The following is a 15,154-nucleotide window of genomic DNA, read 5'->3' as shown; positions in this document are numbered from 1 at the left end:
TGTCTTTCAGTGGGCAAATCAAACTTGCAGATTTTGGACTTGCCCGACTCTACAGTTCAGAGGAGAGGTGAGGCACAGTGGGGTGGAGGAAGGGAAAGGGGCTTCTGTGGGTGGGATGGGCTCCTTTCTTCTTAACGTCCATGTAGTCCCTTCACTTGGAAGTCCTGGAGTAGCATCATAAATGATTTTCAGTGTGGTGTGAGTGGCATAAAGCAGCTCCAGCTGTCAGAAAAAAATTATATTAATCACTTTTCCTTAGACAAACCAGCTAATAAGGAACCAAAACGCCTTCTCTGCTTGCCACAGATCATGTTTAGCCCTGCGATTGGTCACTACTGAGTCACAGCAGCCTGGTACTGCCTGTCTCGGGTCAGGATTTTTGTCTTGACACTGACACTACAACTTCGAGTCTTGTGCACACAGGCAGAGCTGTAAAATCTGGGATAGCTCATCAGCTTTATTTAACTTGAGCGGTTGCCGTGGAAGTCTGGGTACTGGAAAGCTTCTCCTTACATACCTGACTCTGCTGTTTGGAAGGGTTTTGTGGTTCTTGTCATCCGTTTATATTTGTACTTTGCTTTCCAGCCGTCCGTACACGAATAAAGTCATTACGTTATGGTATCGACCTCCAGAATTGCTGCTAGGTGAGGAGCGCTACACACCAGCCATAGATGTGTGGAGTTGTGGGTAAGTTCCTGGGTCGTGTCTTCTCCTGTTTGGGCTGTGAATGTCAGCAACACGTTCTAGTGGAAGGAGGTCTTTGTTTCCTGCCAATTTCTGCACTTGTGCTTGTTCCATCTGGGCAAGGAGTGTTGTGATAGGGTAGGGATACTTCAGGAGTCTGTGCTTTGAGGAAATAGGTGTGTCACCTATCTAAAGCCAGACTATCTAGTAAAAACAACTGGTGTTGACATGTGGGAGAATAAAAGGTATCTCTTCTCACTATTTAAAAGCCAAATCAACTAGCCTTTGATTGTGCTTGCAGCACAGAAAGCCAGCTGTATCCTGGGCTGCATCCAAAGCAGTGGGACCACCAGACTGAGGGAGAGGATTCTGCCTCTCTGCTCTGCTCTGATGAGACCCCACCTTGACCCCTGAGTCCAGTTCTGGAGTCTTCAGCATGGGAAGGACATGGAGCTGTTGGAGAGAGTCCAGAAGAGGAGGGGGCAGAGTTTTGAGCTGAAAGAGGAGAGTCTGAGATGAGATCTTAGGGAGAAATATTTTCTTGTGAGGGTGGGGACGCCCTGGCCCAGGTTGCCCAGAGCAGTGGTGGCTGCCCCATCCCTGGAGGGGTTCAAGGCCAGGTTGGATGGGGCCTGGAGCAACCGGATCCAGCAGGAGGTGTCCCTGCCCACGTTAGCAGGGTTGGAACTGGCTGGGCTTTGAGGCCCCTTCCAACCCAACCCATTCCACAATTCCATGATTCCAATGACATACACTGAGATCCGAAGGGGCGAGAAGCTTGCTGTGTGCTGGTCATAACCTAGGGAGCCTCATGAACAGGACGTGTCTGGGCAGTTCAGCCACATAGATGGAACATTTTCCAAGTGATTCAGATCCAGTCTCAAGGATTCAGTATTCAGAAGTGGGGCTAGACGTCCCAAATTCCCACTTACCACTGTGATATTCACAGATAAACTTTCGGTAAAGCTTAATACGCAAGCAACAAAGGTTTGTGAAAGTCAGACCCTGCTAATTACTTCTGGAAACTCCCAGTGTGAGGTCCAGTTGCTGTTGGGTGTCGTGTGCCAACCTGGGGTTAGCCCAGTTCCAGACAGGTGCCTCTGTTGGACCACAGCTATATTCGGTACTGATCATCGTTCCTGTCTTAAGGGGAGATGTTAAGGACTGGATGAGTCAGAGCTGTCCCCTCCCTCCTTCTCTTCTTTCCCTTCGAGCTGTACAAATGTTGTGTAGTTACACAAACATTGTGCATATGGGGCTGTATCCTATGCTTGGTGGTGACAAGCAGTGAGCTGCTGGCAGGTGAGGGCAATTCAAGCCAGTAGGTCTCCTCCAGTAAAGCTGAATAGATAAATGGGCTGAATGCAGAGGAAAATGAGGTGCCTGGCTTTTCTTGTCACGCTATTGACACATCCTCCTTTCCCTGCAAAGAGTTAAAGCCTGTGACGTGTTCACCGTCCCGCTACTTAATGCTATTTCCCAGCTGCCTGGGACGGGTGACTCTGTACACGCAGGTTAGTTTGTCAGTTCTCAACTACAAGCCCTGATGCAAATAACTCTCCTCAGGCAAACCGGCTCCTGAACAGAAACGCTGCAGTGTTCAAACGATCATCCCAAGGGTTTGCTGTCGTGACCTCTTGCTTTTCTTCTTTCCAGCTGTATCCTTGGGGAACTGTTTACAAAGAAGCCTATTTTTCAAGCCAATCTGGAACTGGCTCAGCTTGAATTAATCAGGTAAAGCATTGCACATGCATGCCTATGAGAAGAGGTGCTGCAGGAACTGCTCATGCACACAGTCTCTCTGTTATAAGAGCCCTCTCTCCCTAATCTGTAAAATAGGACCCACAAACGGCTGTAACTGCAGATGTGAATAGTTAAGCATCCCTGGGTCCATGCCTGCCATCAAATATGTGGTTGCTAATGTGTGCACCCTCAGTAAACTTTGCTGTTAGTACAGTGTGAAAATCATGAATCTAAATTGCATCTCACGCTGAAAATCCATTGTGTTGGGTGGTTTATGAATTGAGGTAAGCATTTTTCCTGTTCCTGGTGCCTCCTTTTTAACCTGAGGATTGTCTCATCTTTGAAGTGTGCCCAGTCCTATGTTACTAGTACACCAAGTTGTTTAGAAAGGAAATGTTTTCACTCAGCTTGGTGACTTCTCTCCTCCTGGCTGAATTTCACCTGCTGACCATACTCTGCTTTTCTGGTTCTTAGCCGGCTCTGTGGGAGCCCCTGTCCAGCGGTGTGGCCGGATGTCATCAAGTTGCCCTACTTCAACACTATGAAACCGAAGAAGCAATACCGAAGGCGCCTGCGGGAGGAGTTCTCCTTGTGAGTGTTGTTAGAAGAGTGGCTCAGTGGCCGTGTGGGCCTTATGGCCTTCTGTTACGTTGTGTGACTCGTTGTGTGACTGTCTGCTGTCCTTGGCTGTAGTCTGCCTGACAGGATAAAGCAGTGCTTCCCTGCTTACCTTCTGCCCTCAGGCAGCCCTCTCCAGGAGAGCTTTTCCCACCTGGGGAAAGCTGGAAATGGGGTCACTGTCCCCTTTGATTATCTGATGTGCCACAAGGGCCTTCTGGAGGGGTTCCTGGCTCTGCACACTCCTAACTCTTCTAGCCAAGCTCCGCACCTGGAAAGCACACTGAGCTGCATAGCATTCCCAGGGGCCTGCGGCTGTCTTGACTTCATAGACTCATGGAATGGGTTGGGTTGGAAGGGACCTCAAAGCCCAAACTGCTGCCATGTGCAGGGACACCTCCCGCTGGATCTAGGTGCTCCAAGCCCCATCCAACCTGGCCTTGAACCCCTCCAGGGATGGGGCAGCCACCACTGCTCTGGGCAACCCGGGCCAGGGCCTCCCCACCCTCACAGGAAAACATTTCTCCCTAAGATCTCATCTCAACCTGCCCTCTTGCAGCTGAAAACCATCCCCCCTCATCCTGTCCTTGCCCTCCCTGATCAAGAGCCCCTCCCCAGCTCTCTTGGAGCCCTTTTCCATGCTTCAGGGATGCACTCTCGTGGGAGGAGTATGATTGTGTGATAATCCCATGGGGTTTGTAGCAGAGCTGCTCTTTATCAGTGGCAAAAATGGCATATCAGGTGCCAGTTCTGATGATATCTTTGAGCTGCTGCCTCACTTAGTGATACATTTTGACTGCACGGATTTCCCTGAAGCCTGAGGTGTCCCTAAATGCAAGCTTCTCCTCCTATTCAGCCCTTAACTCAGCCCTATTTCCACCTCTCCACGCAGCATTCCTTCATCTGCGCTCGACCTGCTGGACCACATGCTGACGCTGGACCCCGGCAAGCGCTGCACGGCAGAACAGGCCCTGCAGAGCGACTTCCTTAAGGATGTTGACCTCAGCAAAATGGCACCTCCAGAGTAAGTTCCAGCTGGCATCCCCCACCACAGTGGACTCTCTGCTAATGAGCTTTGGGAAGGAGCCACCGGTTTGGCCCTGTTTTTTTTCCAGTCAGAATTAAGCTGTTATTTTTGGGTTCCTGTCTCGACTCTGCCCTTGCATTTTGTCATATGGCTGAGCAAACAGCTCTTCCTCTGCTGTTGGTTTTCTGCCTGAGAAGAGACTGGGTTTATGAAGCTCAGTTTATTGCTTGTAAGATGCTCTAAAACGCTGTTGGAAGGAGCACAAAAATAGCATGTAGCATATCCCTTTCCTTTGTGCTGGGGAGGACGGGCCAGGCCTCGTTTATGCTGCTCATTAATTGACTAGAAGAGTGGCTGTTGAGCAGCATTGCACTGTTTTCAGCTCTTTTCTCCCCCTCCAGTCAAACAGAATATAAAACTTTGCTGTAGCTGCTTTGTGTGCAAGTATGGCAGTGGCTGTTGAGATTCCTGTTCCCATCCCAGAGTTCCTATAGGCAGCTGCTTTCTTACAGCCACCAGACTCAAAGCTGGGTGGACTTGTCTTCACAGGGGTTTGTGTGCGCTGTAGCTAACAGTCCATTCGTGGGTGAGATCCCAGTGCAAATTAAATGATTCGCAAGCAATTATGCTGCCTTTCCTGGCTGCAGGACTTGTCCCTTCTCAGTTTAATAGTGTGGCTGCAGCCAGGAACATCTGTGCTCTTCTTACAGCACTAATAACTTTGTGGTCTTTGAGGATTAAATGGGCTTTCTTGTCATGTTTCTTAACTGCTCAGTGTTGTTCCCTTCCAGCCTTCCCCACTGGCAGGATTGCCACGAGCTGTGGAGCAAGAAACGCCGGCGGCAGCGGCAAAGCGGGATTGCAGTGGAGGAGCCGCCGTTATCAAAAGTTTCTCGGAAAGAAACTACCTCTGTTACAAGCACAGATCCTGTCAAAAACCACAGCAGTCCTGTGCCCCCCCAGCCTGCCCAGCAGAAAACAGAATCTGGCACTGGAGACGCAATAGGTCAGTGCCCAGGCTGGGCTGTAAAGGCTCCTGAGGTCTGGGTGTGGGAGGCTTATCTCTATTTTCAAGCTAATCTGGTTCTTTCACCCCTATTTCTACAGAAAGAGCATTCCAGAATCTTCCTATTCTCGTTTTCTATTCTTTTCTCTGCCATAAAAACTTGGCTGCAGAGCATTCTGGCTGCTCTTCAGGAGTCACTCACTGATGAGCTGACTGTGAATTTGCTGTGAGTTATATTTTTGGTTCTGAAGGGTGCTATGACAGAGAATCATGAAAGGAGTCATTGAGTCAGGCCAGCAAAGTAACAGATAATAAGCTGGAAGGTACAGGAGTTAAAGGGTGTGAAAGTGAGCTCAAGCTCGATGTGGTTGATCAAATTGCATAAAGGATTAGGCATGGGATGGAGTAGACTGGTGGGTGCGGGCAGGAGTCTACATTATTGCACTCTGCTTGTTGTAGAAAAGATCGCTTGATCATAAAGACCTGCGAGACCAGGGCTTGAGCACGGGTTTCAAAGCTGTGACCAGCCTTCCATTGTCTAGAAAATAGTTGGAGAGGAGGTCACAGACATGATGTGGGAGCTGGAGCACCTCCTGTATGAGGACAGGCTGAGAGAGTTGGGGTTGTTCAGCCTGGAGAAGAGAAGGCTTGAAGGAGACCTTAGAGCACTGTCCCAGTACAGAAAGAGGCTCTAGGAAAGCTGGGGAGGGGCTTTTGATCAAGGAGTGCTGGGGTAGGATGAGGAGGAGAGGTTTTAAGCTGCATGACAGGAGATTGAGATGAGATCTTAGGAAGAAATGTTTTCCTGTGAGGGTGCCAGCTTTTCCCAGGTTGCCCAGAGCAGTGGTGGCTGCTCCATCCCTGGAGGGGTTCAAGGCCAGGTTGGATGGGGCTTGGAGCAACCGGATCCAGTGGGAAGTGTCCCTGCCCATGGCAGGGGTGGGACTGGATGGGCTTTGAGGTCCCTTCCAACCCAAACCATTCTACGATTCTATTTTGATTTCTAGGCATGCAGAGGTGCACAAAGCTGCCCAGGTGGTGCTGATCGTTGTGTAGATGCCTTATAAAAACCCAGATAGGGGCTAAAGCTTCCTTTGTGTCAAATGTTGTGCTGACAAGTAACAAGGAAGACAGTTCTTGCTCCAGGGAATGCACAGTCCATGTGTTCATTGAAACGTGGCAGATGGACAAAGGGTGGTGGTTGGATTAACAAACAGCTGTGAAATGCGAGTGTCACGTTCTAAGTTTCCTACCAGCAAAAGGACCGAAATTTTAAGCTTCTAAACCCAAACCTTTGCACCCCTCTTCCCAAAGAGCTTGCCTTACAAAGTCAGTGTCAGTGTAAAGAGCCAGACCTGTAATTTGTCGCTCACTGACTCTGCTCTAGTGTGGTGCGAAGGGTGGCGATGCTGCTCACCAATTGTGATTTAGGCTAACCTGGGTACGTGCAGGTCAGGACAGTCTGCTGTGATCCTAGGCTGTCTTTCAGCAAGGAATTGCCTTCTGCTTGACCTGATTTCTTTCACTGCGTCAGCGGAACACACCCTTCTCCATCCTGAGAAACCCACCTTCCAGTGCGGGAGGGATCCACGGAGACCTTGGAGGGACTGAGCTGCGTTCAGACTCAGCTCTGATCACCACTGAAGAGGGCTAAGGTGTTCCAGCCCTCATCACACGCCCTCAGACTTGCTGCCCTAACTGGTGGGATACTTCCTCACGAATTGGATTCTTGGGATGCCCTTCCTTAGCTGGTTGGGGAGTGGGGAGGTTTGGCTCAGCCGAGGGGCAGCAGACAGAGCCGTTCCCAGCCTTGGGTGTGTGCAGTGTGTGCACGGTACCACGCGGTGCTGCTGCAGTGCCGCGCAGAGCCGATCGCAGTCTGGAGGGGGCAAGCTGGTGGTGGAAATAAGAGCAAACTGTCCTGGAATCCTCCTGCAGCCTCCTTGTTGGGGGACACAGAAAGAGGTGTTCATTGCTATGTGCAGCATCACGATTACAAACCATGAGGTAGCTTCGCCTAACGTTCCTGTGGTGCTTCCCGTTTTTCCAGCAGGCCTTGGAGACATCACCCAGCAGCTGAACCAGAGCGAACTGGCTGTTTTACTGAACTTGCTGCAGAGCCAGACGGATCTGAGTGTCCCGCAGATGGCTCAGCTGTTGAATGTGCACTCTAACCCAGAGATGCAGCAGCAGCTGGAGGCTCTCAACCAGTCCATCAACGCTCTGACGGAGGCCACTGCGCAGCAGCAGCAGCAGGAATCTCAGGCGGTGGCAGCAGCAGAGGAAGCCATAGAAGAGCCACCTGCGGAGGCCCAGCTACCGGAGGAGCAGGTGACTCCAGAAACAGCCAGCGCTCAGGGAGATATGCAGAACGTGCTGGCTGTTCTGCTGAGTCAACTGATGAAGACCCAGGAGCCTGTGTTACCCCTGGAGGAGAGCAACGGGGAGAAGAGCAATGAGCAACGGGGGCCACGAAAAACCCCGACAGTGCATCCGGAGGAAAGTACAGGTAAATAATCATGACTGTTGCTTGTGCCTCTGGCTGAGAGAGTTGGGGTTGTTCAGCCTGAAGGAAAAGAGGAGCTTCCGGGGGGGACCTTAGAGCACCCTTTCAATACTGAAAGGGGCTCCAGGAAAGCTGGGGAGGGACTCTGGATCAGGGAGTGCAGGTATAGGGTGAGGGGGAACTATTTTGAACTGAAAGAGGGGAGATGGAGATGAGATCTTGGAAAGAAGTCTCTGTGGATTTTCCCATCTTATTGTTTGCCCCAACTCTTTCACCGTTCCCTTCCTGCCCTCTCAAAAAAAACCCCAAACCTTGTGTAGAGATGATTTTAAAAACCATGAGAACTGAAATTCTGGTGAGCAGTGAAGGGAGGGACTGTGGGAGTTGTATACAGAAGGAACTCATGCAGCCGGCTTTGGTGCACCTGGTTGTACCCAGCGTTGACTTTTGTGAGTCCTGAAGCTGAGTTAAAGGGCTCATTCATGTAGGGTAAGAGTTGTGTGTAAAAGAGCTGATTGTATCGGTTGAATTCTGGTTTCCTTCTCAAAGGTGAGTGTAAATATCTCCGTGTCTTCTGTTTCTGTTAATTTTTTGACTTATTAGCTACGTCCTGTGATGACCTCACCCAATTCTAGAAGCGCCTCCTGAGTTTGTCTCAGACTCTCCGGGGAGCCTCTTTTGGCCCGATACACAACTCCTCTGCAATGTAGCTGAACGTGCTGTGTTCTCGTGCCTTCAACACACCCGCCCACCACAAACCAGTTGTGATTGTGCTTTTTTTTCTTCCCCCAGTACTTGAAGATAACTAGGTTACTCTAGAGCAGACTCAATTAAATATAATTGTTCTCTGTTTATAATTATTTTAAATGATTTGCTGCCCCCAAATCAGCTTGGCTTTTAAATTCCCTGAAGATTGTTTTCTGGATTCAAAAACAATCTAGCTTTCAAGTGACGGGTATGGGTGGAGGGGGGAGCCTGGAAGACTACTGGTTTTCACAATAAAGTTTGACCTTTTTAATAACCAGTTTTGCAAATGACTTGAGGATCTGATTCAACCAGGGTGTTCGTGGCCTCGTGTGTCATCACCAGTCATGACTTTAATCACTGCGTAGCCGATCTTTTTGTTGATGAACGAGTCAGTTCAGTTGTGCTCTGTAGGAGTCAGGACTGGGTTTGTGAACGAAGGTGGCACGTGAGACACCAGGAGCGGATGTGTCCTCCAGGAAGCTGCATCCTCCCCTCTGCCCTGTCACTTCTAGCCCTGGCAGGGGGAGGACCAGAGCTCTCTCCTTGCCTTTCCCACCACCTAACCGGACTGCTTTGTCCTTCCTGCTGCCTTGAAAGCAGCAACACAAAGTAGTGAGAGCGAGTGGTAATGCTGGGGGTGTCCTACGAGGGGGCTCTTTGACTTTGAAAGCCTTGTGACTTTAGGTCTGATGAGGTGGGGGGAGAAGGGCACAGTGGAGGGGACAAAAAGGTGTTTTCTCCTTCTCCAGGACAGTCTCTATGTTACATGCCAATATTTGTGGGTTTGGGCCATGTGCTGGAAATGGATGTTGTAGAAAGATCAAAAACCAGACGAAAGCAGGGCTGGCTCTGGTGAGAAGCAAAGAGGGGGAAGACGAGACGGGGCACCCACTCCCTGCAGTCTGGGGTGCAGGCAGGGCCTGGTACCTATGGGTTTGGGGTTGGCTTTGTGTTTTTTCTAAACCAATACATCAGGCCCACGCTCTATCAGGGCGCAGCCAGTGAGCAGTGAGGCCCGACGTCCCTCTGCAGCGGGAGAGCTCGCTTTCGGGGAACACGTGCTGTCATGTGGCTCCACATCTGTCTCCCGCTCCGTGTTAGCCTTTGATCCGAGAGCAGGAATTCCCTCCACGGGTGCCCATGTGTTAGGACAGCTGTTGCCAACTAGTTGGGAGCGTGGGGGACGGGATGAGTACCGGGAAATGTTAATGAACGTGTGCATTGATCTTGCAAGGAATGCCAGCTTTTAAACCTCTCCGCCTCTTTTCCAGCGCATCCTAGAAAGCGGACTGTCTCGGTAGGCTGTTTGGTTCTTTTATTTTCCATAGAAATGTCTTTATTTCTGATCATGTCATGTTTTAAGATGGTGTTTAAAAGAAGTAACCCTTCCACAGCATGTCCTCCTCGCATTCTCCCACCAGAGAAGAGACCCCCTGAGCCCCCCGGACCGCCGCCGCCGCCACCACCTCCTCTGCCTGAGGGCGATCTCTCCAGCGCAGCCCAAGAGTTGAACCCGGCCGTGACGGCTGCGCTCCTGCAGCTCTTTTCCCAGCAAGAAGCCGAGTCGCTCAGCCACACAACACATGAACACCAAGCCTCGAGAGCCACGGACTACGGCAGGTCCCACTCCTCCAGGACTTACAGCGCCGAGGGCTCAGAGGGGGGATTTGGTGCTGAGGAACTGAATTCAGGCCAGACGCTTCTAGAACCCTCTGCCCAGCCTCTGGGGAAAAGCAGGACCTTCTTGGGCTCCGTGAGCCACCTCGGGGAGACGAGCAATTACCAGGGCACAGGATCTGTCCAGTTTCCAGGGGACCAGGACCTCCGCTTTGCCAGAGTCCCCGCTGCCGTCCACTCGGTTGGGCAATCTTTTACGAAAGCCGAGGGAAGCAACAACGCGCTGGGACATCCAGAGGCCAAAATCCAAAACTACGGCGAGCTGGGAGCAGGAAGCGCCGGTTCCAGCGGGGCAGGAACAGCTCACAGCTGGGGTGCCCCAAGCCAGGCGACTTCTTCCTACGGGAAGGCGTTCCGTGGGCCCGGCAGAGTGCCTCCGCGCGGGGGACGGGGACGAGGAGTTCCCTACTGAGAGCTGCGCCTTTCGCGTGCAGGTCCTCCCTTCCCTCGCCTCTCCACCCTTAGCGACATGACTTCTTTTGTTGCCAGAGCAAGGTCTCATCCGCATTTCAGCTGCTGCAAAGCTCTCCCTGTTGTATTCCTTGCTAGGCTGCCGGCGGGCATCCCGGGACTCGCCGTGGCGTTCCCGCTCGCGTCTCTCGCCGGCTGAAACCTCCCGCGCTTGGTTAGTGACAAAACCAAACCCTCCCGCAAACGGCGGGGGGAGCTTTCTGCCCTGAGCCAGAGGGGAAGGGGGGATCGTTTAAAAATAGGAGGAATGAAACAAAAACCCGTGTGGGAAGAAGGAAATAACTTCTTGGTGAGGGAAGCATGGGCTGGTGTTCAGGTAGGGCTGGGAGAATGTGGTTCCCAAAGCAATTCTCTTTTTTTTTTTTTTTTGGTTTCTTTTTCCCAATCCCCTTTTGACAAATAAAAATAGAGGAGAAAAGAAAAAGAAATAAATGGGAATAGATGGATGCAGAGGCGCCTGTGTATGTTCCCCTGGCTGGGGAGACCCAGGAGGTGGCACTGGCTTGTGCTCTATTTATCCAACAGTGCTTTCTTTCCATAAAGCATCCGTCTGTCCCTCTCCTCCGGCTCCACGCCGGGGCTGGGTGGATCCAGATCCCATCTCATCTGATGGCAGCCTTAGTAAATTGGCTTTTGTGAAGGGTCTCTTTGGGTTTTGTCTCTCTCCTGCCATAACTTTGTGGTGGGAATGGTCTTATTTTTCTTCTTCTTTTTGTTTTAAGAGCTGAAGAGAACGTGTCACTGAAATCTCTGTTTCTTTGTAACTCCAAAACTAAAGAAAACCCGGCTTCTGAGGAGAAGCAGCACCAGGCAGGAGCATCTTTTGCACCCGGCATCCCTTGGAACCGGTGTGCTTGTCCCAGCAGAGCCAAACGCACTCCCCGAGCAGCATCCCAGTACTTTGAGCCTTCCCAGGCGTTGCTGTATCCTCCCTATCAGCATCTATTTTTGTTGTTGTCAAGGCCCTATTTACAATGAATTTTCTTCTCCGAAGCCCATTGCGATGTTGTCCATTTCAATGAGACTTAAACAAAAGAGATGAATAAAACAAAGGTACATATTTATGAGCTTTTTTTTGTTCTGAGTAGGCCTTTCCTATGGAAAACATGATGGTTTGTAGGTTAATTTTAGAGATGGGAGTGTTCTGAGGTCTTAAACTCGGGGGGGATGAGACCTTCTTGCTACTAACAGGATTGGATTTTGTTTCTTTTTTTATACAGAGAGATAAATTTCAAACTAAAAAAGCACCGGAATAGGTGGTGCTTCTCTAACAGAGGGTAAAACCTGCCTTACAGAGCCCCCCATGCGCTGGAGGAAGGAGAGGAGGGAGAGAGAAATACCTATATATACATCCGCACTGCATGTGCAGGGACCAGCACCCAGGAGCAGCACAGTTTGCAAATTTCCAAGTATCAATTTGTTGGGGTCTGGGATTTGGTGGGTTGTTTTTTCATGCAGGCAAAAAAAAAAAAAAAAAGAAAAGAAAATAACAAAGGAGTTCTGTAAGGTGCAGAGTGCACTGAATAAACCAGTCGCCTAGTCAGGGAGGTAATTTGTATATTCTTCTCTCTGCTGCGCAGCCGCCGGCTTGGGTCCATGGTGGAGCTTTGGTGATTGTTTTTCAGGCTTTTCTTCCCAAGCCCATCCAATTTGGAAGGGAAAAGTCATGTTCCAGCGCTGAATCCTCTCTCAGGAAGCTGGTGCCTATTTATTGTCTTTCCAAATTGGCAGGTTCCCAGGGAAGCCTGCTGAGGAGCCTCTTCTTAGACTGACACCGTGAGCCTGACCTTCCCGCAGGCTCTGCACGCTCCTCGCTGCTAAAGCTCCTCCAGCCTTGGGGTTCTGGTTGGAAGCTCAGCTTAAGGGCCTGGTTTTGCAAAGGCAGAGCAGGTGCTGGTGTCCGTCAACAGGGTCTTGGTGATGCTGGTGTCCACTGCTGTGGTGCCAGCGTTCATTGGTGTGGTGCCGGTACTGCCAGTATCTCTTAGCGTGATGCCAGTATCCATCGCTGCGGTGCTGGTGGAGCCAGTATCCATTTCCGTGGCACTGGTGGTGCCAGTAGCTGTTGATGTGATGCCAGTAGCTGTCGGCGTGGTGCCGGTGACACCAGGACCCCACCAGCCCCTCGGTGGCCCCGGTTCTTTTTGCTGCAGGGGCTGCGAATGTGCTGATGCCCTCGGTAATGCCGGTGCCTGCGAGGTGGGCTCCTGCCCCTCTGTCCCACCCGGAGCAAAGGACAAGCACCCAGACCTCCATCCCTTGCTCCAGGTGGCCGATGGCATTTGCCGTTGTCCCCATGGGACCAGGCCAGCCTGAGCTCCTGCCGAACGAGGGTTTCACCATTCCCTCCTCCGAGCACCAGTTTTGGGCTGAGCTGTGGTGCTGGGGGGGACCCTGCTCCATCCCCGGTGGCTTTTTCATAACTGGTCGCAGCAAGAGGAGGTTTTCAGTCCTGGCGAGGGCGAAGGGTGGACGTGGGGGCCAGGACGTGGCCCCTGCTCCCCGATCTGGGCTGTGGGGGCTGCTTGCGCCTTCCCAGCCCCTCTTCTAGTTTGTCTTTATTTCCCTTTTTTTTAAAGGGTCTCTGTATGAAGCAGACAAAAGGATTTACCAGGGAGGGGGAATGTGTGTTTTAAAAGGGTTTAGAACGCGGTGCGGGTTACGGAGTTGGGAATTCACCCCTCCTCTCCTCCTCCACACGCATCGGGTCCGGGTTCCATGCCGATGCCTAACGCTGCAGCCGGTTACCCAGCAGAGAAGCGTCAGGGGAGGCTCTCGCTGTACCTCTCCCGAGTTTCGGTTTGAGACTGAGCGCACCTTTTTTTGGTTGTACCTTTGTCTCTGTACAGATATTTTGTAATATATTAAATTTTTTTCTTTTCAGTTTATAAAAATGGAAAGTGGAGATTGGAAAATTAAATATTTCCTGTTACTGTATCGCCTTTTGCTCCGTTGCACTGAATTATCACACTGCTTCCTCTAGCCTTTACAAATAATACCTTAACTGTGTTTTCCTTAAAGTCTTTTTTCCTCTCCTGGTGCCCAGGGAAGTGAGCTCAGCCCTGGTGCTGGCCCCGAGAGGGCAACTGGGATGTGGCATCGCCGCCCCTCACCCTGCAAGGCTGGATCGGAGATATCCAAGCTGGAGCACGGAGGCTGCTTCATTTCTGGTGGGAGTGGGAAGGAGGACTCGTGGTGCTGAAGCGAAGCTGGGAGAGGAGATGGTGCTGAGGGAGCAGAAGGGGAAGCAGCGCGGATAAGGTTTGTCTCCAAAGCTTTCCTGAGCTCCTGGCAGCCTCTGGAGAGGACACCAGGGTGCTGTGGGGGGTGGATTCTGCTCTGGTGCTGATGGCACAGGGTGGGATCTGTGTCTTCGTCCATCCATCCCTCAGTCCATCCATCTCCCTTCCTCTGGTGCTTCTCCACACCTCTCCCCGCTCCAGCCTGGCTCCTGGAATAGCTGGAGGAGGCTTTTCCCTACTCCTTTGGCAGGGGAAGGAGAAGGGGCAGGATCTAGGATGGCAGAAGACATGGAGGGTGCAGGCAGTGCCTGGTCCTGCTCCTGAGCTTCCATTTGCTTCTCAGCAGCGGCTTCTTTCTGCTCAGCCAGACCCTTGCTTCCCTTTTCCAGTGACCCAGTCGCAGAGCAAGGACGAGGCAAGGGGTGATGCTGGGGTGCTGCTGTGCCTCGTCTCCCTCTCTCCCCGGCCTGGCCATCATCTCCAGTTCCAGCCCCGGCTTTCTCGCTCTCCTTTCGCCTGATTTAGCATCCCTGCCACTGACATGTCTTAAAATATATCCCTGTGCAGATGGCAAGGGGGGGGCGGAGGCGGCAGAGGCGCCGGGTGCTTCCCTTGCCTCCCAAAGCGAGGAGCGAGCCTGCGAGCAGCCCAACCCGGCCGCCCTCCTCCTGATTTATTAGCGGGGCAGCTGGGAGCCGTGCAGTCGGCTGGGTCGCTAATCCAGCCTCCTGGTCCCTGCCGCGGGCAGGGCACGGCCGGGCTGCTCCGTTCGGCTGCGGGCATCGCCCTGGCACGGCAGAAGGGACCCAGTCCGAGCACGATACCGGCCTGGCTTCCATCGCATCCCACCATCCTGCCACGCGCAGACAAAGCCATCGCCGCGTGCTCCCGTGGCATCCCGCTCGCCGTCCCAAGGTGACCAGGGAATTTTATCCTATTTAATTTCTTTTTCGCATTGAATTCCCTGGCAGCAGCTGCTGAGCCAAATGGCTGGGGGCTGCGCGGTGCTGGCCGAGGCGGCGCTGTAAATCTCCGGCGCTCACCTCTTCCCCGTTGGGTTGCGCTCGGCAGAGCCACAGCTCTCCTGACTGCTTGGTCTCACCGCTCCTGGCTTCTCACGGTGCTGTCGGAGGGGCCAAATTGTGGGATCTGGCACAGCCCTCCTTGTTCCCATGGACCTCGGTGGGGCAGTTCTCCTCATCCTAGGTTGCTTCCATCCTCATGTAGGCAGTTCTCCTCATCCCAGCTTGCTCCCATCCTCACGTAGGCAGTTCTCCTCATCCCAGCTTGCTCCCATCCTCATGTAGGCAGTTGTCCTCATCCCAGCTTGCTCCCATCCTCATGTAGGCAGTTGTCCTCATCCCAGCTTGCTCCCATCCTCATGTAGGCAGTTCTCCTCATCCCAGCTTGCTCCCATCCTCATGTAGGCAGTT

General features: G+C 52.1%; 1 protein-coding gene across 5 annotated transcripts in view; it reads left to right on the top strand.

The window, feature by feature from the left end:
- Window positions 1-13,416, top strand: part of CDK12 (cyclin dependent kinase 12) — a 30,760-nt gene extending 17,344 nt beyond the window's left edge. Inside the window, exons 7-14 of one of the 5 annotated variants that reach the window (XM_069877226.1) lie at window positions 11-67; window positions 586-687; window positions 2,341-2,418; window positions 2,902-3,018; window positions 3,938-4,069; window positions 4,864-5,078; window positions 7,132-7,587; window positions 9,753-13,416. In XM_069877226.1, coding sequence (XP_069733327.1) covers window positions 11-67; window positions 586-687; window positions 2,341-2,418; window positions 2,902-3,018; window positions 3,938-4,069; window positions 4,864-5,078; window positions 7,132-7,587; window positions 9,753-10,420 — 1,825 coding nt within the window. In that variant the 3' untranslated portion in view covers window positions 10,421-13,416. Of the gene's footprint in view, window positions 1-10; window positions 68-585; window positions 688-2,340; window positions 2,419-2,901; window positions 3,019-3,937; window positions 4,070-4,863; window positions 5,079-7,128; window positions 7,588-8,187; window positions 8,606-9,725 lie in introns of those variants that run through there. The other 4 variants (XM_069877223.1, XM_069877225.1, XM_069877222.1 and 1 more) reach the window with 4 other exon arrangements.
- The last annotated feature ends 1,738 nt before the right edge of the window (window positions 13,417-15,154 follow it).

This window comes from Phaenicophaeus curvirostris, chromosome 26 (assembly GCF_032191515.1).
Source record: "Phaenicophaeus curvirostris isolate KB17595 chromosome 26, BPBGC_Pcur_1.0, whole genome shotgun sequence".
NCBI lineage: Eukaryota > Metazoa > Chordata > Aves > Cuculiformes > Cuculidae > Phaenicophaeus > Phaenicophaeus curvirostris.
This window is presented reverse-complemented; position numbering and strand designations above follow the sequence as displayed.